The sequence below is a fragment of the Trichogramma pretiosum genome, unplaced genomic scaffold (assembly GCF_000599845.2).
Source record: "Trichogramma pretiosum strain Unisexual culture from Peru unplaced genomic scaffold, Tpre_2.0 scaffold20, whole genome shotgun sequence".
Taxonomy (NCBI): Eukaryota; Metazoa; Arthropoda; class Insecta; order Hymenoptera; family Trichogrammatidae; genus Trichogramma; species Trichogramma pretiosum.
In genome coordinates, this window is record NW_019641696.1 from 2,270,761 (window position 1) to 2,295,488 (window position 24,728).

The 24,728-nt window shown below is 40.6% G+C and overlaps 6 protein-coding genes across 9 annotated transcripts; 3 read left to right on the forward strand and 3 right to left on the reverse strand.

Moving 5' to 3' along the window:
• The first annotated feature begins 3,141 nt into the window (after window positions 1–3,141).
• On the forward strand, window positions 3,142–6,618 carry LOC106659422 (inhibitor of growth protein 5). 2 transcript variants are annotated; one of them, XM_014381979.2, is made up of 4 exons: window positions 3,142–3,916; window positions 5,146–5,538; window positions 5,617–5,849; window positions 5,931–6,618. In XM_014381979.2, the coding sequence occupies exons 1-4, from the start codon at window positions 3,880–3,882 to the stop codon at window positions 6,030–6,032; spliced, it is 765 nt and encodes a 254-aa protein (XP_014237465.1). In that variant the 5' UTR covers window positions 3,142–3,879; the 3' UTR covers window positions 6,033–6,618. The 2 variants fall into 2 exon arrangements, with proteins under 2 accessions (XP_014237465.1, XP_014237466.1); XM_014381980.2 differs by lacking the exon at window positions 3,142–3,916 and adding an exon at window positions 4,453–4,975.
• Window positions 6,340–8,616, reverse strand: LOC106659421 (beta-1,3-galactosyltransferase 6). The gene is made up of 2 exons (XM_014381978.2): window positions 7,742–8,616; window positions 6,340–7,667 (listed from the first exon to the last, which is right to left on the reverse strand). The coding sequence occupies exons 1-2, from the start codon at window positions 8,404–8,406 to the stop codon at window positions 7,382–7,384; spliced, it is 951 nt and encodes a 316-aa protein (XP_014237464.1). The 5' UTR covers window positions 8,407–8,616; the 3' UTR covers window positions 6,340–7,381.
• Window positions 8,617–8,967: 351 nt separating this feature from the next.
• LOC106659423 (alpha-1,3-mannosyl-glycoprotein 4-beta-N-acetylglucosaminyltransferase B) lies at window positions 8,968–12,727 on the reverse strand. 3 transcript variants are annotated; one of them, XM_014381984.2, is made up of 10 exons: window positions 11,977–12,329; window positions 11,751–11,895; window positions 10,974–11,675; window positions 10,865–10,911; window positions 10,477–10,787; window positions 10,278–10,408; window positions 10,092–10,199; window positions 9,832–10,025; window positions 9,500–9,752; window positions 8,968–9,429 (listed from the first exon to the last, which is right to left on the reverse strand). In XM_014381984.2, the coding sequence occupies exons 3-10, from the start codon at window positions 11,493–11,495 to the stop codon at window positions 9,400–9,402; spliced, it is 1,596 nt and encodes a 531-aa protein (XP_014237470.1). In that variant the 5' UTR covers window positions 11,496–11,675; window positions 11,751–11,895; window positions 11,977–12,329; the 3' UTR covers window positions 8,968–9,399. The 3 variants fall into 3 exon arrangements, with proteins under 3 accessions (XP_014237470.1, XP_014237468.1, XP_014237469.1); XM_014381982.2 differs by lacking the exons at window positions 11,751–11,895; window positions 11,977–12,329 and adding an exon at window positions 12,385–12,727; XM_014381983.2 differs by lacking the exon at window positions 11,751–11,895.
• Window positions 12,728–13,033: 306 nt separating this feature from the next.
• LOC106659425 (chitobiosyldiphosphodolichol beta-mannosyltransferase) lies at window positions 13,034–15,129 on the forward strand. The gene is made up of 2 exons (XM_014381986.2): window positions 13,034–13,315; window positions 13,377–15,129. Exon 2 carries the CDS (start codon window positions 13,443–13,445, stop codon window positions 14,829–14,831), a length of 1,389 nt encoding a protein of 462 aa, XP_014237472.1. The 5' UTR covers window positions 13,034–13,315; window positions 13,377–13,442; the 3' UTR covers window positions 14,832–15,129.
• Window positions 15,130–15,487: 358 nt separating this feature from the next.
• On the forward strand, window positions 15,488–17,169 carry LOC106659412. Its single transcript, XM_014381969.2, has one exon. It carries the CDS (start codon window positions 15,488–15,490, stop codon window positions 17,156–17,158), a length of 1,671 nt encoding a protein of 556 aa, XP_014237455.1. The 3' UTR covers window positions 17,159–17,169.
• A 30-nt stretch (window positions 17,170–17,199) lies between these two features.
• Window positions 17,200–24,566, reverse strand: LOC106659446 (transcription initiation factor TFIID subunit 1). The gene is made up of 9 exons (XM_014382019.1): window positions 23,820–24,566; window positions 23,162–23,745; window positions 22,841–23,083; window positions 19,527–22,760; window positions 18,734–19,439; window positions 18,516–18,658; window positions 18,283–18,429; window positions 17,863–18,205; window positions 17,200–17,792 (listed from the first exon to the last, which is right to left on the reverse strand). Exons 1-9 carry the CDS (start codon window positions 24,211–24,213, stop codon window positions 17,587–17,589), a joined length of 6,000 nt encoding a protein of 1,999 aa, XP_014237505.1. The 5' UTR covers window positions 24,214–24,566; the 3' UTR covers window positions 17,200–17,586.
• Between the last annotated feature and the right edge of the window lie 162 nt (window positions 24,567–24,728).

A 24,728-nucleotide genomic window follows, 5' to 3' on the forward strand; every position in this document is an offset into this window, starting at 1 on the left:
GATAACGTGAACGTGGTTAGAGAACAGAAAAAAACTTACTCCAAAATCGCCCTCGTCTTTTGCGTGTATTATGATTTTAGAAGGCTGAATTTTGATCTGAGGTCCAGGCAAAACCGTCCATTTATCTGAGAATGTAATTGCAATGGCTAAGTATAAACAAGCCAAACGAGCTAGCGGACTCATAGTCGTAAAAATCAATACAGTTGTGGCGACTTGTGTTTTATGTGGATCGCGGCAGTTTTACACGCGTGGCAGTATCATAACGGGAGCTCCAAAGACTTACGGCGTTAAATGAGCGCCACGATTCACACGTGAGTGGCGCAGTCGTATATAGTGATGAGTCTCAAGGTCGCGTCATGCGCGCTACTTACCCGACGGTAATCACCTGTTTGAATATAGCGACTGTGACCGATCGTGACCGATTTAAAAAAACTTTTTTTCTCAATGTGGTTAATTTTTTTTTTTATAAATTGTTTAAATATTGTTAAATTAATTTTGATGATTTTTGAGTCTCTAATTTTTTTATACTGTAGATTAATTTTTTTTACCAATGGTTAGGAGTAGAATAAATGTATTAATAACTTTTAATTAATTTATAAAAAAATAATTTAATGCAAAAGTATTAAAATAACATTTTTTGTAGAATTCTTGGAGTTTTAAATAATGCTTACATTAGTACTATTAAATAATTTAATAATTTAAAAGAGATATGGAGTGAAGGTCTCTTGTAAAATTGTACGCAGAAAAGTTTTTTTTCTGCTCGATGAAAATTGTTTTTTCTCGTCGATTTCATAAACATAAATATCCGTTGATAAATCTGACTCACTTGAACTTGGTCTAACAGATTGCAATACAATCGCTCATTTTTGCACCCAGATAAAAACAAATATAATGAAGCAATATCAATTATCAAAAAATTAATCAAGATGTTTAAAGCAAATAATTCCTTATGCATTTTTATTAACGTTTGATGCGCAGCTAGAACCAATGTCAGAACGGCATGAGCTCACACGATCGATCAAATAAGGATAGAGATTTTATTTTTGGATCCACAGGAATTAAAAAATTATTAAAGTATTAATTGTACTCGCGAAAAAAAAATGAATTTCTTGCGCAGCTTTTATCTCAGTCATTTGGAGAGAAACGTCGACATCAAGAACATTCAATGCTACGAGCCGGAAGCAATGTCAGCGGAGAGCAAAGTGTATACGGAAAAAAAATTGGCGGAAGCTACAAACGAGGTACATTTTCTCGAATCTTTCATTTCTCAATTGTAAATCATTATTAATATGCAAAACGTGTGCGCAGTCTCACGAGACGCAAATCGAAGAGTACAAAGTTCGCGTTTCTACGCTGTTGGAAACCTCTTACAATATCATAAATTCGGACGATTGGAAGATCCAAAAGGTCACTCCCGAGGGTGACGTGATCTCGTGCATGACACTGAAACACAATGGAAGGAAGATTTACAAAATAACGGTACGTCACCTTTGTAACCTCGTAATTTTTAATTGCTTTATTTTACTAAGATTAATATGACTTTTTGTAAATCGTGTCAGGGAAAAATCGACACCCCAAGGGATAAATTGATCGATTGTTTATTCGACGATTTAGAATCGTGTCCTACTTGGAATAAGACTTTGAAAGATGTGAAAAAAGTTTTGGTAAGTACTCGCATGGATTTTACTCGTTAATAGTTTACCTCAACTAAATATTATATACAGTTCATCGATCGAAACACGGACGTCGTTCATCAAACAACGTCTCTCCTCGCCAAAGGAGCCGTCGCAGCCAGAGATTACCTTCTGCTGAGGCATCGAGGACGATACGACCCTTACTACATAGCGACCGGAACTTCGGTGGAGTTCAGCGGTATGCCGATACAAAAGGATTTCGTCAGGTCGTTATTAAAATCTCAATTTTTTCGTGAAGATTTTTGGGTATGAATCTGACGTGCTTCTTTTATTTTTCTTCGATAGAGCCGAGAGTGGAGTGACGTTTTACGCGGCCAAACATCTCGACGATGATAAATCCGAATTCGTCTGGGTGTTGGATACGAATTTGAAGGGCTGGCTACCTCAGAAACTCGTCGATCTGAGTATACACGTGTGTATTAAGGACTTTATGACGTCGTTGAGAAAATACGCAAATACATTGTAAATGCAACTGGAAATTTTCAAAAAGTTATCCAGAAAGCTTTAAGAATAAATTGAATATATATTTTTGTTACAATTCACAAATGGATGAAGTCATTATATAAATATATACCTAAAACTAAACGAGGAATCGAAGTCTCTATGTACAATGTGCAAAGTCGATTGAAATTATTATCGTGACTGCAGAAATTATTCATTTATTTTTTGCCTTTGTTATTCGTGTCTCGTAGCGCGCACTTCGATATTCGTCGTCGTGACACACGCCCGCGAACCGAAAAGTAATAACTCGAGTAAGCCGCACTGCGAACGGAGTCAGCCGCCGGAGAATCGAAATTTTTCAGACATGAGCACGATCGATCGTAACAACAACAACGACGTACTCGACATTTCGGAGTATCTGAAAGTCGATTTGTTGGACGACGCGAAATATCAGCGATGGGAAGAATTGCTCTTCTTTCAACGAGGATTGGATTTGAAAATGTCTAGCCCGCGTCGTCGTGGGGTGCTGCCGTTCGCCGACTACGTCGTGGATTTAGAAACCGGAGGTATTGCCGTGTAAATTGACATCATAAATTGTTGCAAGTTCTTATTAATGTTAATCCTCGCGCGCTCGCGTGATTTCGAAAAGTTGGCGCGCTCGAGAAAGTGCATCGTCGTACGTAATCGACCCTTTTTCTGCTACTATATATAGTATGCATAACGGCGTTTACATGCTCAGCCGGCTATATTATATATTCATCGCGAACCATGAAGCTCGAAGCTCGTAAGGCAGTTTCTGCACAGAACAGCTGCACACCGCGGCGGCCAATGGCGCGCGCGCGAATGCGATCCTTTTACCCTCGTCAGTCGTCAGCACATACACGCGCGCACACACATACACATGGCACACACACCTGCATAATGCAGACACACGCCATCGGCAGAAGAGTAATCGATCGCGCGCCTTTTTTCCCTGCGCGGTGGTCCTGCTGCTGCTACTGCACCACCGTGTGTCGTGCGTCATGCGTATTATCCGCTGCTCCGGTCGGTGTTAGAGTGCATCGCAGCTTCCCGGAAAAGCGACCTACTTATCAATTTCCACCCAAAAACGCGGCGAGCTCCAAAAGGAAACACGCAGACGGACGAGCGTCGAGTCGGAGTCGAGTCGAGTCGTGATCATGCGTTATGGAGTTGCGCCGCCTGATCCTTGCAAATTTCTTCATCGGAATTATCATGCCCATCGGGAGCAGCTTCGGTGCAGTCCGATAAAAGTTTCCCGAGTGTCGTTTTTTCCTCGTGCGTCGGTGTCGCAACAATAAACGCGCGAGTGATTATAATAGACGCCGTTGTGTGTATTTATAAGCGGCACCGGCTTCGGAGTTATTATCACACACTGCACGCGCATCGTGGGCTGCTGCCGCTATTGCTACTTACTGCCCGATCAAAGTGAGATGCCATCGTCGGTTCAGCAACCTGCATCGTCGTCGATAGTTGTTTACTTCGCTGCCAAACTTCGTTGTTTCTATTGATATTTTGTTATTTTTTGTGATTTCGCTTTCTGCGTGTGTGGCTCATTTCTGCGCACACGACTGTGTGTGTGTGTGTGTGTGTGTGTGTGTATATATGTACGCGCGCGTGTTGGTGCTAAAAAAGTCGCCGGGATAACATCTATATATAGAGAGAGAGTGAAGAGAACAATTGAGATTTTCACGTGACTCGTGAGTCGGGTCGACGATCTGCCATCATGACGACGGCCTTCTATCTGGAGCATTATCTTGACAGTAAGTTTCTCTCTTGGCATTTTTATTTATATCGCGCTGTTCCCGCGCTTTTACGTGTATATATTTTTGTGTACTTCTTGGGATTTATAAACAATCTATACTCTCAGCTCATTCTCTTTCTCTCTCGCTCTTCAAGACTCTTGCTACAGTACTCCTTATATAGTTGCATGTTCGTTACGCGACGTTGCCCGACAACATAGCATTTGTACGAGTGTGTGTGTGAGTGCGTCTTATGTTATGACTTATCCTCCTCGCGTCAAAATGCCCTATACAACGTGCATATTCGGAGCATATGAATAATAACGACACGGTCATCTCATAACATAATGCGGCTTCTAAATGCATGAGCCACGCACACGTAACATAAACACTCATGTAGGCTTAGCTACGTGCGTTAAGTACATCTGCATGAAAATCGCCACACTGTCAGGCGCCCGCTGCCGCGCGCCGGTGCAGTCACACTTTGTGTACACACCTAAATGTCATGCGCGTTGTGGCACGCGTCCCTGTCTGTATATAGCAGCTATACACGTCAACGTGTGTGTATATCAGTACTGTAGCGCACAAATCGCCAGCATATACCTATATAGGCACGACGTGTGTCTGTGTGTGTAGGAGTATTTATTTTGGAAGCGTGCGTAGAGAACACTGAACAGAGTTAAAGTCTCGATATGCGCGTGGGAGTGTGATACGCGAACTACACACACACATCAGCTTCTTTTTTTTTATTTTGATTGGGGTTATGATTTCGTTCTTTGGCATTAGACAGAGTTGTAGTTTTTATTATGCTACAATGAGATTAGAAAATAATTAGCAAGTCTGCTATGTAGGCTCGTAGTCGAATCTTCAAAGGGGGCATTCAGCTTGTTTTCTATTTTATATTGACGCTACGACTTATTATGATTTGTAGTAGGCTCAAACAAAGTCATACAAAATTCATGCAATATTTACGTTTGTAGAGAAATAGAGTTAAGATTTAAATAGTCGTTAGAAATTATTTATTTTATCAATTAGTCATCACACTCGGTGCAAAAATGAATGAGTGTTTTGATGGGACAGGTAAAGATAAAGTTTTAGTTGACACAGTATACGATCATCTTATTTGCTTCTTTACGTGTTTACTTTCTATTCCTAAATCTATTCATTGTTTTCAAATTAATTTACTAATAGACTTTGTAGCTAACCGATGGAATACATATTAATAATAGACATTTAATGTTTTTTTACAGGTTTGGAGCATCTTCCAACCGAACTCAGAAGAAATTTTAATTTGATGAGAGATCTAGATACTAGGGCTCAATCGATCATGAAAGATATCGATAAATATGCCGATGAATATCTAAGATATGTAAAAAATGAAGACGAAGAAAAACGTATGGCTCACTTGGAACGGATAGAAAATTTATATAGCAAAGTCAAAGAATATGGCGATGATAAAGTACAACTGGCCATACAAACTTATGAGTTAGTTGATAAACACATCAGAAGGTTAGATTCTGATTTAATGAGATTTGAAGCAGAAATACAAGATAAAGCTATCAATAGTAATAGAGCGCAAGAAGAAAGTGGAGCAAGTAAAAAGGGTAGAAAGAAGTTAAAAGAAAAAGAGAAAAGAAAGAAAGGTGCACTTTTAAAATTTTATAAATTCTTATCGCTAATTCTTTGCAAAGTAAGTACTAATTATGTAATTTTTTATGTAGGTACAGCAAGCAGTGAAGATGAATCAAAAAGTGGAAGAAAGAAGAAGAAAACAGGAGGAGCTGTTGCATCAACAGCTATTGCTAGTACTGTCAATAGTGCTTCGAAAGTAGAATTGGGTGCAATCAATAATCCAGCTGATGTTTTGGATATGCCAGTTGATCCCAATGAGCCTACTTACTGCATTTGCAATCAAGTTTCATTTGGAGAAATGATTGGTTGTGATAATCCTGATGTGAGTATTTTTTCTCTTTTCTACTGATATTACAAATCAAAAATCTATTTTACTTACTAAATTATATAATTTTATTTTTAGTGTGGGATTGAATGGTTTCATTTTGGTTGCGTGGGCCTTACAGTTAAACCAAAAGGAAAATGGTACTGTCCAAAATGCAGTCAAGATAGAAAGAAAAAGTAAAGTTTAAGCAATACACTGAATCCTTATGGTAAAGATTCAGACCGTCCTATAAATTAACAGCTGTTCACACGATGTGATAGGACTGTTATCAACTCGTTTGTTTAATTCAAATTATAACTGATAAGAATGTGAAAATCAGAAGAAATTCTTATTAATGAGTTCTTAGAAACTGTCTAGAATATCTTGAAACTGATAATTCCTTTTTTACATTTGTGATAATTACAAAGCCTATTAAAATATTAGTTTCAAGATATTTTAAATAAAACAAACGTTTTCAAATTAGGGTGTCTATAATGATAAATTATCATTTTAATTTGTAAATTGTGTTTATATTTCTGTCCCATGAAGTTGATTTGTATATTATAGTTATAAAATGTTTATGTGGACAGAGAGACAAATTTTGTACATTTCTTATAGAAAATGGTTTCAATTAAAGGCATTAGATACATTTTTTTACATGAAATTTAAAAGACTAGATATGAATGATTTATACTGTTAATACACGTATGTAAATTATCTAAGTGCATTACAATTGTTTACTTTATTATTTTAATACTCTTTATTACAATAAAAATATTAAATATTACACAAATGTATTTATTTGATTTATAATAAGGCAGTTTTCAACTAAACCCTATGGAGTAACTTTATTTTGTATGTACATTATATTTACATAATATTCATAATGAAACGTTTAAAAAAAAATGTGGTACGGAAATTTTGATAAAATCTTTGTGAGGGTATTGAAATTTCCACATTCAAAAACTTTCTGAAATCAAAACTCGAATGGATTTTTTTCAACTTATTTTCTGATATACATATTAAATATTAAGGTTCAAGACTGCAAGAGCGTACAAATGCCCTTGTTTAAAGTTTCGCTCAAAGCATACCCTTTTCTATCTATAAAAATTAGAAGAGGCACCAGAAATTCATGATTACACTAGAAAAGATCTTCAATAAATTGTATACTTTTTAGACTAGAGAATATTGAGTTTAAAGTTGATTACAATATAATATTAGATAAAAATCACTAGTTGAAAGAGTATACAATAACAATCACGAAATAGATTGATTTTAATTCTACAATAAGCGTATAATTGGAATGACGATAAAATCAAAGTACCTATTTTTTTTCGAAGTTTTAGCAGAAAAAATGAAGCTCATTTTTAGCTGTTTTAAAGTATAAAAGTCTGCCATTATGGCACTCAATGAAGATACATCCAACTTTTATCAGGATCATAATAATGATGAATTATCACATGGTAAAAATGTTTTTTTTTTGTTAATTGACTGGAAAAAAACATTGGATAGGTAATTTTAATTTGGTTTGAAATAGCTAAATATTAAATTTAAGCGATGCCTGGTCTTCTTTCACAGCACTGACTTGGTGGGACAGTCCAATTATACTGATATCCAAGATAATTGCTCACTTCATGAGAACACATGTAACCATAACGAGTATAGGATTCATGCAGTTTACGCATATCATCCATACTTTGCTTGTGAGTGACTAGATATTGATTTGAACAGCCTCTAGATCTGTATTCTGTGTCAAATCTAGTATCATGACGACGTTCTATATTACTGACAGGAGCTAGCCAAAGTCCCATCGACACATCCTCTGAATTATACAGTCTGAAATTAATCAAGATAAAATGAGTAATTTGCTAATTAGAAAGATATTTTATGTATTAATTATGTATCCTTACTTCAAATAGTCAGCATTATCTGCAATAAATGTAACAAGGTTGTAGGATAGAATGTATCCTCCACCAAGTGCATACGGTAAGTATAAATCACACAAAAACCAATCAGTCTCTTTCCAAGGCCCGCTTCTCTTTACTCTAGCTCGACCATCAAAGTATCCCCAGTACAATTCCCTTTTGGTACCCTTCAGTTGCCACCTATTCAGTTCTCTCAAAATTTGATCTATCAGAGCAAAGCTGTCATCGTCAGCTTTCAACAAGAATTCAAATTCATGATTCTGATGTATATAAGTCAAGCTCTGCAGCACCTTCTTCGTAATGGTATTGTAAGAGTCATACAGTCTCGGCAGCATCAATAAATCACCGTGCTTTTTATGCTCCGATTCGAGGGTCAACTTTTGCTCCGGCCTGAGGTTCATCAGGCCGATGGCGAAGTAAGCTTTGACATCGGGCGACCTGCCGGCTAGCCAAGTTTTTCTTATGGTGTCCCGTTGCTCCAAGTTCTCGGGCGCGCTTAGCACCAGCACGACGAGGCGGTAACTCTGCTGATCGGATTTCGCGGTGACAGCCGAGTCGCCGCATCTGCGTATGCACAGATAATGAGTCGTGAGGATGCCCAAGAGCACGAACCCGATCACTGGGAACAAACCGAATTTGAGTTTCGGCATGTTCACCGCGGCTTCGGGCGATGTTTTATTTGATGTTTTCTGCCACTAATGCCGGTACGATTGTCGTTTCCGAGACTTCATTTATGCATGGACCACCGCAACACACAACACTATGTGCGACGCGCGTGTGCGTCGGCTGCTGTCACCGCACTGCTGCTAATGCGGAGTGGCTGAACAATTTGACACACTTGTGTTTACGGCTAATGCATTGAATCGGGCATCAAATAATCTGAAAATCTTAGATTGTTTCAAATAAGGTCAATTTCACTGAAAAAAAAAAACTATTTGGAATTTGTTTGATAGCGTTTTATTCATCAGGTACACAAATAAAGTTCATATGAATAATACATTGATATGAACTTTATTGTGGATTATACATTCATATGGATTATACAGTAAATTTGTATATAGCAGTATACAACAATATGATTTATAAAACATTCAATAAGATAATGTTTCGGGGAAAATACTTCAAGAGTATTAGAGAATTTCCCTGCTTATTTTAAGTCCTTATAAATATGCATTGATATAACTTCACTTACTCCTTTCTTAATTTTTTATCACAAGAATTTAAGTATCAATTTGACACAATAGTAGTATGCTAATTAGGTAGTACATAATGTATGTATAAATGACTTGTCAAAGTCAGAGGGTCTTTTCTTTCAATTAGAAGTTTGTCAAAATGTCATAGTAAAAATAAGCTGGACACGAAGAACAGTATATGTACAGTGAGTTGATATAGACATTAGAATTTGATGATTGATCAAGCAGAACATCCCATAAGACTTGTAAATAAACTCACTCTGAGTTTGTTTAAAAAGGCCTATGGTACATGGGTAGGCTTTTACAAGAGAAGGCACCATCAACTATATATGATTTGGATATTATTTACAGATGAAAGACACATAAAAGATTCAAGTTCAATTCGACAGCAAATCCTTAGGCAAAATGATAACTGTGAATAACTTTATTTCTTACACCTACTAATTTTCGTCAGCTGTGTAAGTCTTCTTCAATATGAATCTAGAAAGTTTTTATAAATATGAAATAGACTTTTAAACAATTCCTTCAAGTGTAAGATTCAAAAACTCACCTCTGATAAAATGGCCCAATTGTCACTTTCACTATGCACCGTTAATCGAAGAATTGAAATTTTTCCAAGTTTTCTGTCAACTGTGCCTCTAGCAATTCCAAGAGAATCAAATTTACCGACTATAAAATAACCATCTTCTGTAACATTATTATGATTTCTATCAACAGAATTAGATAAATATGGTAGAACTTCAACAGTGGTATTATAAAACTTGTCAGAAGGATGCTCAGCATTTCCACTTCTAAATAAATATCTGAAAATTCATAATTTGAAATTACCGTAATAAATAAACTTTTGAAAAATTCAATAAATTTTTAGTCATTATCGCATACCTTTTAATGTAGATGGGTTTCATAAATTTAAATCTAAGATGATCACCAGGTTGAGGCAATAAACCCCAAAAAAATGAGTCACCTTTATAAGCCCTTTTAAGTGTAAATTGCTTATATGCTTTAATTTGAGATTCAATAACAGCTTCAGGATTGTAATGACTATAAAACAAGCTTATCTTACCAAATTGTTTATCCTGGTGAAAAAATAGACATTAATATTTGATAGAGTTGAATTTATAAAGTTTTTTGTAAATACTTACTTTTAATTTTTGTACTTTTCCTTTCAAAGAAGAATGAGTACCAACATGTTGGAATAAAGAAGGCTTGTAATGTATCCACAATTCTGCTTTAGCAATTTTACAACGTTTCTAAAAATTTAATGTTTATTTTACTTGAAATTTTTTGAGAAATTTTTTGACACATTACAAAAAAAAATTATTTCTCACCGGATCCATGTCCATACTGCACACTTTTGTGGAAATTAAATTATCCAAAAGCCAATCAACTGGTTTATCATTATAAAACATTATAAAAAATTGGACTAGCCATGGCAGATCAACTGATTTAAATAATTTTCCTGAAAAAATTAATATTTATAAAACATCATTTTTATTGTCTTGGTATTATTGAAGTATTGAAATGTACCAATGAATCCTAATTGACAAAAGTCTAGCACCAACCAATTTTCTTTCAAACTAATTGTTTGTAAAGCAAATGATTTCATTATAGATACAAAATTCTTTTTAGCAAGTATGTCATCTTCTAATTGTACATAAAACATTCCTTTTGTTTGAGAATATGACATAAGGAGTGCAAAATCCAAATTTTGTTTTGATCTCCAAACTACACGTTGGTGACTATCTCCAAGAGTGTTTCTTAATTTTGAAAAATCTGGATAATAAGATGGATTAGGTGCAATGATATCAATTACACCAGCTTCTACTTCATCTGAAAATCTGGAATTAATAATTTTATTATTCAAATATAGTTTTTCAATGAAATAATTAATATCAATAAAAATTAAGGTACTCACTGTACTTCTATTTGCTTTGAAATGAGCGATGCATATTCTGGATCAGTCTGAAAATAATTATACAAATTTAATAAAACTCTTTTTATACCTTCATTATTTGAATGCGTACTTCAGCAATAAGAACAACTATGAGTGTATCGTCAGTTTCTTTTTGGCTCATGCGCTCTAATAAATTTTTTAGTGTAGCTAATAAATAACTTTGAACTTCTCGTTTAACAGTAGGTATTCCCAGCACCATGCTCACCCCTGTTCTGCCTTTACTCTTGACATAACTGGGCTTTAAACTATTGATATCGTTAAGAAGGTGAGGTAAAAAATTATAGACCGATGGCAGCTTAACATTAGTTACATTAGAGCCACTACTGTTGACAAACATCTGCACGTCGGGCATCAATTGATGAGCACCCTCAGTGAGTTGGATCAGCTGATAAGTCAACATTTGTATTTCTTCCTGACTGCTGATATATTTGGAATGGAGATTCTCCAGTTTCACCTGCAATTCAGCTATTCCAGTCTGGAGTATTTGCTCTTCTCGAGTGTCCGGTGCAGATATGTAGTTGACTACAATACATGGCACCAGTATGAGACCTATTACTAAGAGACAACGTTTTCGCGTATGACTGAGATTCATTTTGTGATGATTGGTCGTCGATTGGTATACTTTTCATTCTACAAAATTCTACATAGTGCTGATGATAACAATAATCTTGTTGTACCATTGGTGCTACTGACATCCTAGATAATACTGAACACAAGTGCAGACATTGACGATAGACAACACCGACGATAATCGTCGATTGTTACCTGCGAGCTGCAATAGAAAAAAAAAATTTGTAAAAGGTATTTTTCCAGCTGTCTTACATAATAATTAACCGCGAGAGTGTACCAATTCGCGTTTGCCAGAACTCAAATTCAATGCGTACAAAATCGCGAAGAGTTGTAATCTTTTTCTTTATAACGCGTTAAATTTTTTTATTGCGATTATTTGTACTTGCAACGTGTATTTCGGCAAATAAAAAAATTCAGCACAGCTATAAAAATTTTTACAGCTCTTTGAGTTATCGTAGAACTGCAACTGAAAGTCTCGGTACATCAAAAAGAAGTTTTCTTACTTTGTACAGCGATTGATATTGTCAAAATTAAACTAATTTACACTTGCTCTTATTGACTCGACAGAAACACTTTTTGAGAGTGATTGTGCAAAAACAAACTCGGCGCTAGTACACATTCGTACGCGAGAAAGGACTTTTGCCTTACTAATAATAAGAAAACGACTTATTATCCTTTGACGAGTTTTATCAAATATATGTAAACTTGTAAGGTTTATGATGCAGGGTATGGTAGTACTCGGAACAACAACAAAGTTCACCTTGCGCAGGTGTTTTTACTAGCTCATCTATAACTACACACAATGTGTCAAACGAAAATTACTATCATTCTTTTAGAAAGCGTGCGAAATATAACCGGTGAAAAGCATACGAAACCACTGCGTGCACACGCGAACTTTCACACAAACTCACCATGATATCGATATTATAGAAAATGAATTATCACAATAGCGATTCAATTGTGAAAATTGACGAGACTTTCGTTCGATCACATTTTCGATGCAAGACCGAGCGAGGCCATCGCGAAACTGAAGTTTGCTTATAAGGTGCGCGAGATACAACAGTGTATGTAATAAAATGTGCAGCAGCACAGCTCCTGTCGCTCGTAGTAGTGTATGTGTTGTCAGAAGCAGTAAACTACTGTGTATGCAAACTGTGCAAAAAAATATAATACAAACATCGCGGAGCTGTTATACGTTGCTGTGCGGTGCAGGCACAGAGGCAGCGCACTGCAGTCAGTTTGCCAACCTATATCGACGGAGCAATCTCTAAATGTATACGCGCGCGAGTCTTGACGAGTTCGCGACTCGTCGTAACATGAATCATGCGTCGGTGCTCTGTGTATATTATTATGAAAGTTTTATACACATTGTATAGGTAGGTACACACAGGATATGGGAGCATTTGTATGCGAAACTCGTGCCGAGTATTATATGCCAATGTATCTATGCGATATAATGTTTCATGACAGGCGACGAGTTTGTTTGTTTGACGGAGATTTCGTATAGATAAGCCCGAAATTGATTGCCATATACAGCAAAGTGCAAACTTTGTTTGAATAAACGCGACACACACGTGCGCGATCGAATCGTCGCGATTGTTGTCGCAACACTTGAATGAAAAAAGAAGTAATCAAGAGAAATTGTTGTAGCTCTTGATTCAGCGCTTATCGATCTCTTACCCAGAGATGCCTGTTGCTTGTGCGCCATCGCCTGCTTCCTCCCGACTCCCATATGACTTGGAGTCACGAGTATATAGCAGACCGATAAGCCAACACCTGCCCGGCATACACAAGTGCGTTACACGTAGAACCGCAGTAGCCCATTTATAGACCGCTGCAGCTGTAAGTGCAACGCGTGATTTTGAATTGAACTATAGTTTGAATGACATTTTTTGAACCGTAGATCACGTTACACACTCGGCTCCGGAGTTTCATCATCGACTTTTGACAGCTCGCGCACCGCATCGAAATGGAGCTCTTCGTGCATTTCTTCGGTCTGTCCTTTGTGTTCGGCATAATGCTCTCGTTCTGGTACAAGATTCGCCAGAAGACCAAGAAAATCTGCATCGTGATCCTCGGCGATATCGGCAGAAGTCCTCGCATGCAGTATCACGCGGCGTCTTTCTTAAAAGAAGGTTATGAAGTTGAAATCGTTGGATATCACGACACGAAGCTCATCGACGAATTGCAGGGCAACGCAAAGCTCAAAGTGCATCGTTTGTCCTCCCCTCCGAAGCTAGATGAATATGTAACGAAAGCTCTGTGGTTTGGGATAAAGATCGTGTGGCAGTCGCTGGACTTGCTCTACGCACTCTTTTTCAAATGTGATTCCAGCTTCTTACTGCTACAAAATCCACCGGCAGTTCCAACCATTCCAATCTGTTGGTTTTATTGTTTGATCAAAAAAATTGAATTTACCATTGACTGGCATAATTATGCTCATACAATTATGGCTATATCTTTGTCCAATACTCATCCTCTTGTAAGATTAGCTAAGTATCTAGAAATGTATTATGGAACTAAAGCAACTAATCACTTCTGTGTGACAAAAGCTATGCAAGAAGACCTTTCTAAAAATTACAATATTAAAGCAAAGGTACTTTATGATAGACCAGCAGAGAAATTTCGTTCTATTTCATTATCGGAAAAACACGAACTACTAATGAGACTTATGAAGACACAAGAAGATTGTGATGCTTTCAAAAGTAATGACGAAAATAGTACCGCATTAACAAAGGAAGTGGATGGTGATATCATTTTGCAAAATGAAAGACCAGCTATGATTGTATCAAGTACCAGTTGGACACCAGATGAAGATTTCAGTACTCTGATAAAGGCTTTATGTAATTATGATAAACTGTGTAAAGAAACAAATTCTCCATATCCAAATTTGATATGTGTCATAACTGGAAAAGGAGAATTAAAACAATTTTACAGACAAGTCATAAAGAACGAGAATTTGAAGCATGTTAAAGTTCTTATGCCTTGGTTACAAGACAGCGATTATCCTAAATTATTAGCATCTGCAGATTTAGGTATTAGCTTGCATACATCGTCCAGTGGATTGGATTTACCTATGAAAATTGTAGATATGTTTGGTTGTGGCCTACCAGTCTGTGCAATTAATTTTCCATGTTTGTCAGAACTTGTAAGAGATAATGAAAATAGTTTAGTGTTCACTAATTCTGAGGAATTGACAGAACATTTCAAAACATGGTTCAGAAACTTTCCTAATGATCCTCAGCAGCAAAAGTTATGTTCTCAGTTCAAAAATGAATTGCATAAATTTCAAGATTGTCGGTGGCATGAAAATTGGACGAGCGTAGCTCTGCCTTGTTTCACACCTTCAACCCAATAATCATTTAGTGTAAATACATCAAGTTGTAAACAATATGTTTTGAATCAATAGCAAGAATGGTGCATAATTTTGATGTCTTTGTGAGACTATCAGTGCATTTTTTACTGTGATAAATATTTTGATTGTAAAGCATAAACATGTAATTTTATTATGAGTTAAACTTCAAAATTCTTAATGTAATGTAGATCTTATGTTATTTATAAATCTTACATTTCAAATATTTCATAAAGTATTTGATTTACATATATTGTGTTATTGAATCATAACATTCTAATTTAGCCCAAGAAATAAATAAAAATATTCTGTCATCATTCATTTTTAGTTTAATTTACTATATAATATCTATTAAACCATTTTAATACTGAAGATATTCAAGAATATAAATTCCCAGCGTCGGCTGTCTTGTTCATTATCTGACACTAAATGTCAGTTAGCCGTCACATCACTTGGCTCCTCTCCCGCTCTGAAATGACTCCAAAAATATTATAGCTGCAATTAAAATAATTGAGCGTCTATCGTCGCATTATGTTTACGAGAACATCGATAATTTTTCAGTCTGCTCTCGTCCGTTTTTCCTTCGACAGTCGAAATCGCGCCGCAAAGTGAATGAAAATTCGTACTCGATGTCATACCCGTTTTCGAGTTCTCGAGCGACAATGACCAACGACAACGATCGTCGTCCGAGCCACGAACGCTTCCGGGACAAGTTGGAAGAGCTGGAGAGTCTGTGCAACGCGAGCAGCACCGATTCACCGGACCCGTCGCTCCTCAAGCAATTGTACCTCGAATTCTCGACGATCGTCGATTTCGCGATCAAAGCCCCGGCCCATCGAATGAGCTCGTCCAACGTCCGACTACTGCTCAAGTGTTCCATCAAGGTTCTGGCCGTGTGCTTCTCCAACGAGCGCAGCAGCAAGTCGAAGCGTCAATCGGTCAAGAGGGCCGCCTTCTCGATTCTGCGACTCTGCGCCAAGCATCGAAACGTCGACTCGGAATCGTTCCTCAAGCTGATCGTCGATCTCGTCGTTCGCTCGGAGCGGCTGTGGCGACGCTGCGGCGAGGCTCTGTGCCACGATCTCGCCCGCCACCTCTGCAGCCCGGAGTGCGGCTTGGCCGAGGTCGATCTGTGTCGCGAGCTCTGCCGCGGCATCGACCGATTCGACAACTCGGACGATCGCAAGGCCTACGTCGGTTTGCTGCTCAAGCTCGTGCGCGAGCGAGGACGTCGCGATAAAAGCAACAACAACAGCAGCAACGAGGAGTCGTGGCCGATCGACGCCGATTTTCTGAGACGACTGCTCGGCTGCTATCGCAAGGCCACCTCGCGACGTCCGGAGCACTCGAGGTATCGCGAGGCTGCCCAGACCGGCCTCGAGATGACGCTGAGGTGTCTCTTGGCTCGGGCCATGACGCCGGATCAGCAGCTGCTCGCGATCGAGCTCATGATCTCCTGGTGTCTCGCCGACGACGACGCGGTGACCAACGAGACCCAAGTGCTGGACTACGCCAGTACCCTGGAGTACGCGGCCCACGTACACCAGGCCGGGGCCCTGCACGCCACCTTCACCGAGGCCATCTTCTGCTCGCTGATGCGCATGATCGGCTCGGAGGTGCGCTACGTCTCGCTGCTGGGCAATCGACTGCTCCAGCTGCTGATCGATCGCGGCAAGAATCTCAAGGTCTTTCGCAGGCCCCAGATATTCTTCGAGAACATGGAGCTCAAGCTGAATCGAGGAGGCTCGGCGATCAGGCAGTCGATCAGCGGCGAGGACCGGGCCTTTCTCAAGCAGCATCGCGAGCTGGTGCATCGCAATCTCTACGAGAGCATCGTGAATCACTGCGACGATCGGGCCAATCTCGAGGCGACCTACAGCACCGTCTGCCTGTTGGCCCTGGAGATACCCTGCGGCTTTACAGCTGCCACCTTCACCTGCCTCATGATGAACGCCCAGAAGTTCGCCCGCACCGGCGGCGAGATCGGCTCGAGATCGCACAAGTACTACGTTCACGCCCTGGTCATCTCGGTGCTGACTTTTATCTGCTGGCTGCACAAGGCCGAGCTGTTTCACGCCTACCTGAACACGATCTTCAAGAAGCGGGCCAAGTGGGCGCCGCACTTCAATCCGCCGATGCTCGAGCGCTACGAGTTCGCCGCGCATCACGTGCTCTGGGACAAGCCCGATCTGTTTCTGCTCGATTGGGAGGTGCGTTTCGGCCTGTGGCACAGATTCAGGCTCGTCAACGACCACAAAGACGACGGCGGCGACGACGACGTCAACAGGTTCGAGCCGCAGGAGAACGTCGTCGACGACGACGACGACGCGTGAATCTTGGATAACCAAGTGGTTGTAAATGAGTAAGCGATCGATTAGCATGATTCTCTGGTACTTTAATTCACAAAAATTAAATAGTTAATTTTTCACTTTTTTTCTTTCATTAGAGTATATAATACAAAATATTCAAGTATTTTTTCAAGTTGTAAAAATGACAACAGTCAGCTATTTAAAGCTTTTTACAATAATCTTCGCACTTAAATGGTCTTTTATAATATTATTATACAAAGTGATGCTATTTACTTAACATAACAAAATATTATTTACACAACGATAACGCTCTCACGCTCTATAATACTTATCGTAATTTTTAACATTAATGAGAAGCCACGAGTGGCGTTAACCACACGATATAATTTTTGTAAACCGATCGAAAAACGGCATCTTTTCGAACACTTTTTTGTTTTATTTGCACGGATCCCCTAAAACCATAAACTACCGACTTCCTCCTCGGTAGACATTTGCGCTGGTTGCAGCTCTTTGATGTCTTTTTGATCCTCCTCGTCGCTGTCGGACATGGCGAGATCATCTTGAATTTTTGATACTATGTCCTCCTCCTTTCGTACCGATAACGTAGTGAAGAAAGAGTCCGATGGATCGTAATTTGAATCTATGCTCTCTTCGGCAACTTTAAACGTAATTTTATTATTAATATATTTGCACAAATCGAAAAGATAATTTATTATATCAATACTAACCCGCAGGTGGAATGATCGATGTCTCAGCATGGTAGGAACCAGCGTTGCCCAACTGGATCATTGCCTCTGCGACTTGGTGACTGTCGTGATCGCCGGGCAGGTCTTCGACGGGCACTTGAACAGGTTGCAGGGGCTTCAATTCAGTTGCGTCGAAATCATCGGTCGTTCCGAACGGCACCTCATCGAACTCATCTTCGCTAGAGAATTGTAGGTCCTCTTCGAGAACGTCCTTCTTCGTAGCTTTCGGTCCACTGAGCTCCACTTCATTCACGACATCGACGAAATCATAAGTATCCATGGGCTTGCCAAAGCTGTGCTCGGGTGAGCTCAAATGGCTTGTTTGCTGCAAATAGAAATTATAAAATTGAAATGAAAATCCATTATAAATTTAGAGGGTTTTAAAATGAATTTTTTACTCACTCCTCTAGAGTCTGACTCAGCAATAGTGTAATTTTCATCTTCACCGCCTTCGCCGATCCAAGACGAATCGATGCCGGCTTGCTCAAAGGCACGTTGCTGAGCTTGAGATATTCTTCTTTCCATCTCTATTACGTGCTCCGTACCGTACTGCAATAAGAAAAGAAAAAACACGGTCAACTCATGTTTGAATACAACACAAAGCCGAGAAAAGAAACTTTCGATCGATAAATTACCTGGTCCAAGTAATCCTGCGCGGCTTTAACCACAGCCTCGGCATTCTTAGTTAAAGACGATGATTCCCCATTGTATATTCTGCAATTGATGAGGATTTGCTGTATGTCGTTCAGGAACTCTTTACGGCTCTGGTACTTGTGCGCTATACAATTATATTAAAAATTAAAGCAAACGTTACGAAATACGTGATGGTTTAATCAAGACGCAGATAACTTACCCTCAACGTTCTTTTGGATAGTCTCAAGATCAATTGGATTTTGTATCTTGTCGTAGTAGTCCTTGACTACCTTCTTATTGACGGGCTTCAAGAACTGCGTGGCCTCGGACATCAGTTTCAGCCTATCGTTAATCACGGTGTTGAGTATGAACGACAGGGCGACTTGATCGTTGTCGTCGAGCAACGGATTGATGGCTTTCTCCAGCCTCATCAGTCTGTCCTCCTTCTGCTTGATCTCGCTCACGCAAAAGTCGAGCATCTTTTGGGCGGTATGGGTGAGCGGATGCTTGGGTCCGTTGTACAGGGTGCAGTTGTCCTTGATCAGCAGCACGTCGGCGAGGAAGGCCTCGCGCGACTGGTACTTCTTCTGGCGCAGATTCTCGCGAATCGTCTGCAGATCCATGGGACGGCCGACGATACGATGATAGTCGGGCACCAGCTTGGAGTTAACAGGGAAAGCGAAGGGTAAGTACTCCTTCTGCTCGCGCATGACGTTGACGATCTCCTCGAGGATCGTGGACAGCACCACGACGGGATCGGTGCGACGACGATTGGCGCTTCCCGGCTTTTGATAGCGCTTGAGATAGATATCGTTGGTGTCGCTGCCGTTGCCGCGCTTACGCTTACGTCCCGAGCCCTGGCCGACGACGTCTCGAGGTATTCTGAGGTTCGACAGGTTGCGCTTTCTCGATTCCTCCTCGGCTTGCTGTAATGCATCGTAAGAAAATTAACAAACGAGGCGAGTGGAAATTATAATTACGAGTGTGTATTGCAAACTTTTTAGATAACTTACCCTGATGAGTTTGGGCGCCAGTTTCACCTTCAGTCCCTCGATGTTGACCAAGTCCTGCTCCTCGGTGTTGATTATCGGCTTGATGTCGATCTCCTGCTCGTCCATCTCCATCTGCGACATGCCCATCATCGATTTGTCGTTGGCCATGCTGTACTGGTACTGCGGACAGGCCTTGTTGGTGCGCATGTGGCCCACCTGGCCGCAAGCGCCGCACTTCAGCTTGAGATCGGGCTTCAGCTTGGCCTTCTTGCGCCTCGATGGCGAGCTGTGGTGCTCCGACTTGACGATCTTGCTGGGATGGTTCGACAGCGAGACCGGCGTCGTCGGTGTCTGGGGGAAGCCACCCTGAGTCGACGCGTTCATCGTGCTCGCGTTCGCCGACACCGGTGACGAGGCGTTCGAGCGGTCCAGCAGCGTCTGCGACGGGAAGGCCCCGGTGCTGCCCTGCGAACTGTTGTTGCCGTTGCCGAGCAGCAGGCCGCTCTGCAGACTGTTCTGCGTCTGGTTCGCGCTGTTGAGCATGCGCTCGCGCTCCTGGTTGCGTCGCAGACGGCGCAGCTGCTCCTGCAAGCGTCGCTTCTCTCGCTTGATCTCCTCTTTTTGGGATTCGTCCGGCATCACGAACTGCTTGACGAACGTCTCGTCCTTGGAGTTTTTGATCTTGAGGTACGCGTCGATGACGGCCGCCGTTCGAACCGTCTCGGTTCGAGTGTACTCCTGGCCGTCGGAGTGTCGATACGTGCGAACGATTTTCAGGATGCGGCCGCGCTGAGAGTTATAATTGGACGTCGAATTGTTCTCGTCGTCCTTTTTCTTGCCTTTGAGTTTGCTGTCCTCTTGCAGGCCGGGCCCGTCGCCCATCAACATCATCTTTCTCAGCTCCTGGCGCTGCTGTTCCTCTCGCTCCAAGCTCAGCTGCGTGCTGGTCTTCTTGTTGTTCAGCAGATTCTCGATGTTCTTGCCCATCTCCTCGATGTCGTCGGAGCTGTCGGCGTCGGAGCTCTCGCCCTCGTCCGTGCTGAGCACCTCGCTCGAGGCCAGCACCTTGTTCTGCAGGTCGAAGATCCGCTGGCAGTCCTCCTTGTAGCGCTCCTGATGCTCGGCGATGGAAAAACGATTGCCGCGAGAGAACTTGGTCATACCCTCTTCTCCGGCCTTGGCCTTTTCCGTCGACAAGGTGCGCACGACGTCGATGACCTCCCAACGCGACAATTTCTTGATGTCCTCCTCCGGCAAATCGAACTTTCGCAGCAGATTCTTCGCGTCCTTGAGATTCAGTCGGCGCAGATCGGCGTCGGTGCCAGTGACGATCCGTTTCGGCTGCGCCTCCTGCTCTTCCTTGCTGACGGTCGGCTTGTTGGGCATTCGGATGTACGAGAAGCCCTCGCCGCAACCGGTCGGATCGGCGGGACCGGACAGTTGTAGCAGGCACTTGCCCTTCATGGCTTGAATGTAGGCTCGAGTCGTGTACCAGGGCGCCGCTTTGATCTCGTCGTCCAATTTCAGCTGCTGCTCCTCGTCCTCGTCGTCCTGGGTGGCGAAGATGGACTTCTCGCCGTATCCGGCGTCTTTGAGCCGCTGCTGAGCGGCGATCATGCTGTAGTAGGCGCAGCACTGCTCGGGCGATATCACGGCCCTGATTTCTTCCTCCGTGGGTAAACGGAAATCCGGTTTGATGACCCACCAATTCGAATCCATGCCCGTACGTTTGAAGTCGGCACATATCTTCAGTCGTTTCCGAATGCTGGACTCGCTGTGCATTGGGAAGGCTTTCTTGATAACTTCCATTTTTATTCTGCGAGGGGTATCTTTGGATTTCCAGAAAAGCCTGTATATGAAAACCTGAAGGAAGTCCCGAACGAAGTTATTTGCTCTTTTTGAGTTTGGACCGGGCACCTCATAGAGAGGGCACTCTTGGCCCGCAACAAAAAGAGCATCTATTTCTCGAATAAAGTAGTCATTTCGAGTTCTAATAACCAGAAAGTCCGTTTGAGGTATATTGTGCTCGTAAATCGGTGCTCTGTACAAATTATTTTCCATAGCTTGAATGCTCTGACCAGGGGCGAGAATTCCAAGGAAAGGACTCGTGTAAGCGTAAGCTGTTTCTCCGTACTTATATGTCGGTGGTCCGGTGTCTTTGCCAGCTTTGCGCTTGTAATAATTTTTCATTTTGGAACACATACCTACGAGATTCATGAGAGGTGGGTACTCTTCGCTGAACTCAACCAGAACGATTTCACCATCGCGACCAGAAAGATCGTCAGCTGTACGCATGAAAAATACATCTCCACCTCCAGATGCAATTCTCTCTGCCTCGCGCTGTTTTGCTTTTTTCTTGATGTATTTAATCAGAGGCAAAACACCATGCATCTCGTTTCTGCTTAATTTGCCAGTATTGTATCGTCTCATTGGTGGTCTGTGCAGAGATCTTAATCTTACTGGTCCCACAAAAGTTCTTACGAAGGGATGAGCTAATTCGACAACAGGTGTACTATGTTGAATAAGATTTCCTCCACCAACTTTGAATTTCAGAGTGGTTTCTGATGATTTTGGCATGTAGTACTCATCGTTTGAAATATTGAATGGATCTCGACTAGGAGACTTTGGTGGGGGAGGTGGTGCATCTTCCTCCAAAACATTTATAACTCCTGCTTTGCCAAGAAGTAATTTACTCTTTTTAACGTGTGGATGAGGAATCTTAACTTTTGGTTGAGGTCCATTATTTTTATGCAACAATGCTGGATCAATATCATCAGGAATACCAAGAATAATGTTCTCATCATTTGGATCAAGAGTTAGTATTTTAGGTTTGGGAATCTTTTTCATATTTTCAGCATCCCAAATGATTTCATCTTCCCAGCTACCATAAACAAGCTCTTCATTTTCAACAGGAAATATAGAGTACCACGTATCATCTTGATGATCTTGTTCTTTGGAATTTAATTTATTTTTCTGTCCTTGCATCGATAATGGAGTAGATATTTGTGACGTTGATAATCTTACATTCTGGGCAATAGGAGTTCCTTTGCCAGGTTGACTGAAAGCTGATTGAGCAGTTCTATTATCACTTGACGGCACCCATCCAGCAGGAGTATCTTTAGAATTTAGTTTTTGTCTTGTTTTATGTTTTATGTCATCACCATCCCATATGACTTCGTCCTCCCAGTGTAATTGAGACACCATCAAAAATGCATCATCTGGTAAATCTTCTTTAACAGGTGGTTGTTCCTCAACCTAATAATAAAAGAGATAGAATAAGTTAATGATTACAATTAAATTATTAATATTTGAAATATTTCTATAATGTTCATTACCTTTTCAGCCAATTTAAATCCATAGTTGAAACCTTCACCTGTTTCAGGTACATCTAAAATATCATACCAAATTTGTGCAGGTCCAAACCGCCAATCAGCAACTTTTGGTCCCATATTATCAGTGTCGCCATTTGTTCCATGTTGAACTTCCACTGGAGTATCAACAGGTTTTAATAATTTGTCTTCATCATCAGAAGCTAACTGGTCAGGAGTAGGATCTGGACCATAATTCATAACCCACCCCTGTAATTAAATAATTTTTTTTATTACATTTGAATTAAAAATATTATTACTGTTATAGATTTTAATTGCAAATTTTACCCTAAATCTCGATCTACTGTCAGAACCTGACCCAGAATCAGAATCTTTTGAACCTTCTAAAATTTTTTGTTTTCTTCTCCTCTTTCTAACAGTACGCCAATAGTGTGGTAAACTTGAAGGCTTGCCAGGGCCAAATAATTTTGAAAACCTTAAAACTTTACCAGGTCTGAAATCTGGAAAAAGTTCTGTTACATCTACATTAGCATATTTTGATGGCAACATAGAAGCTAGTGGAGTTTCCAGTTTCCTTTTTTGAATAGCTTCTTCTTCTTCAGCTGTAAGAATTTCTTTTTCTTCTGGTACTGGTGGAGGTGGCATTAATTTTGAATCACCTTTATGATCCTCATCATCAGCATCATATTCGTTTTCTTTATTGTCATTGTCTACTTCCATTTTTTCATCACCCCCCGAATTGTCTTTATTTTGATTAATTTCTTGTTTTACAGTATCAGCGCATTCTTTTTTTATCGATGGCTCTATTTTTTCAGCATCATTGATTCTTTGGGAGATCTCAGAGCCATCAGTGTTTTCTGTTTTTATATCTTTTTGAGTATTCTCACTCATTTCATTTTTTGCAGCAGAATCTATCAAATAGAGTATAAGTTTAATTTGTGTTTTAAATTTTTATAACAATTATAGAAATTTAAAAAACACTTACCTTCAGCTTTTGTCTGACTTTCTTCAATTGCTTCATCAGCAAGCTCATTGATGTCTGAAAAGTCTTTGGCTGAAGGGTCTTTATCGCCATCATAATCTTCATCGTAATCTTCCTCTGAAGACAAATCTCCATTCTGCTGCGACGAGCCACCCTTGTCATCTCTCTTATCACCGTTTTCCCTCTTGTTTGATTCATCTGGCATCATTTCCTGAATCAAGGATCCCAAACCCAAATGGCACAGGGATTCCAAATGCTCTTTGGCCTCTGAGTCAAGCACATTATCATCCTCAAGTTCACCATTGACATCTATATTGCCAAACATAAAGCCCGCTAAACTTCCACTGGACATGAGATCATTGTAATCCTGATCGTTATCGTCGTCGGAGTCTGCCATTTTTTAAATATAAACTCTGTCTTTGTACAAAAAAATATACAAAATAAATCAAAAAAATGAATTTGTTGTTGTGTTTACAGCCACATCTGAGCAATGGTATATAGCTATTAGGTTATAGTCCGCATAGCTCTGCAGATATTACGGTGCAGTTTCGCCATCCGCGTCTGTCAGTTATCGCGGGATTTTATCAACATTAACAGCGCGCGTGGAGATGACACCGATGCAAATATTTCGCGGGGTCGTAAACGTCAATATTGTCGTAAACTATATCGAGTTCTCTCAGCCCAAGCTGCTCATGTTGACCATTACTCGAGGCCCGCACAACGGGAACTGCACTGGCCTGCTTGGCTGGCGTAAAACGTATGCGTGTAAAACGCTCTCTCGGGCTTTAGCAGCTCGCGCTGCTAGTGAGCAGATGTGCGCCGCCTCTGCTGCGCTCTGTCGTTTTAGCCGAGAACTCGGTCGCAGTGTAGAGTTGCAGACGCTTCTGCCACGCGCATATCGACTGACGTTCC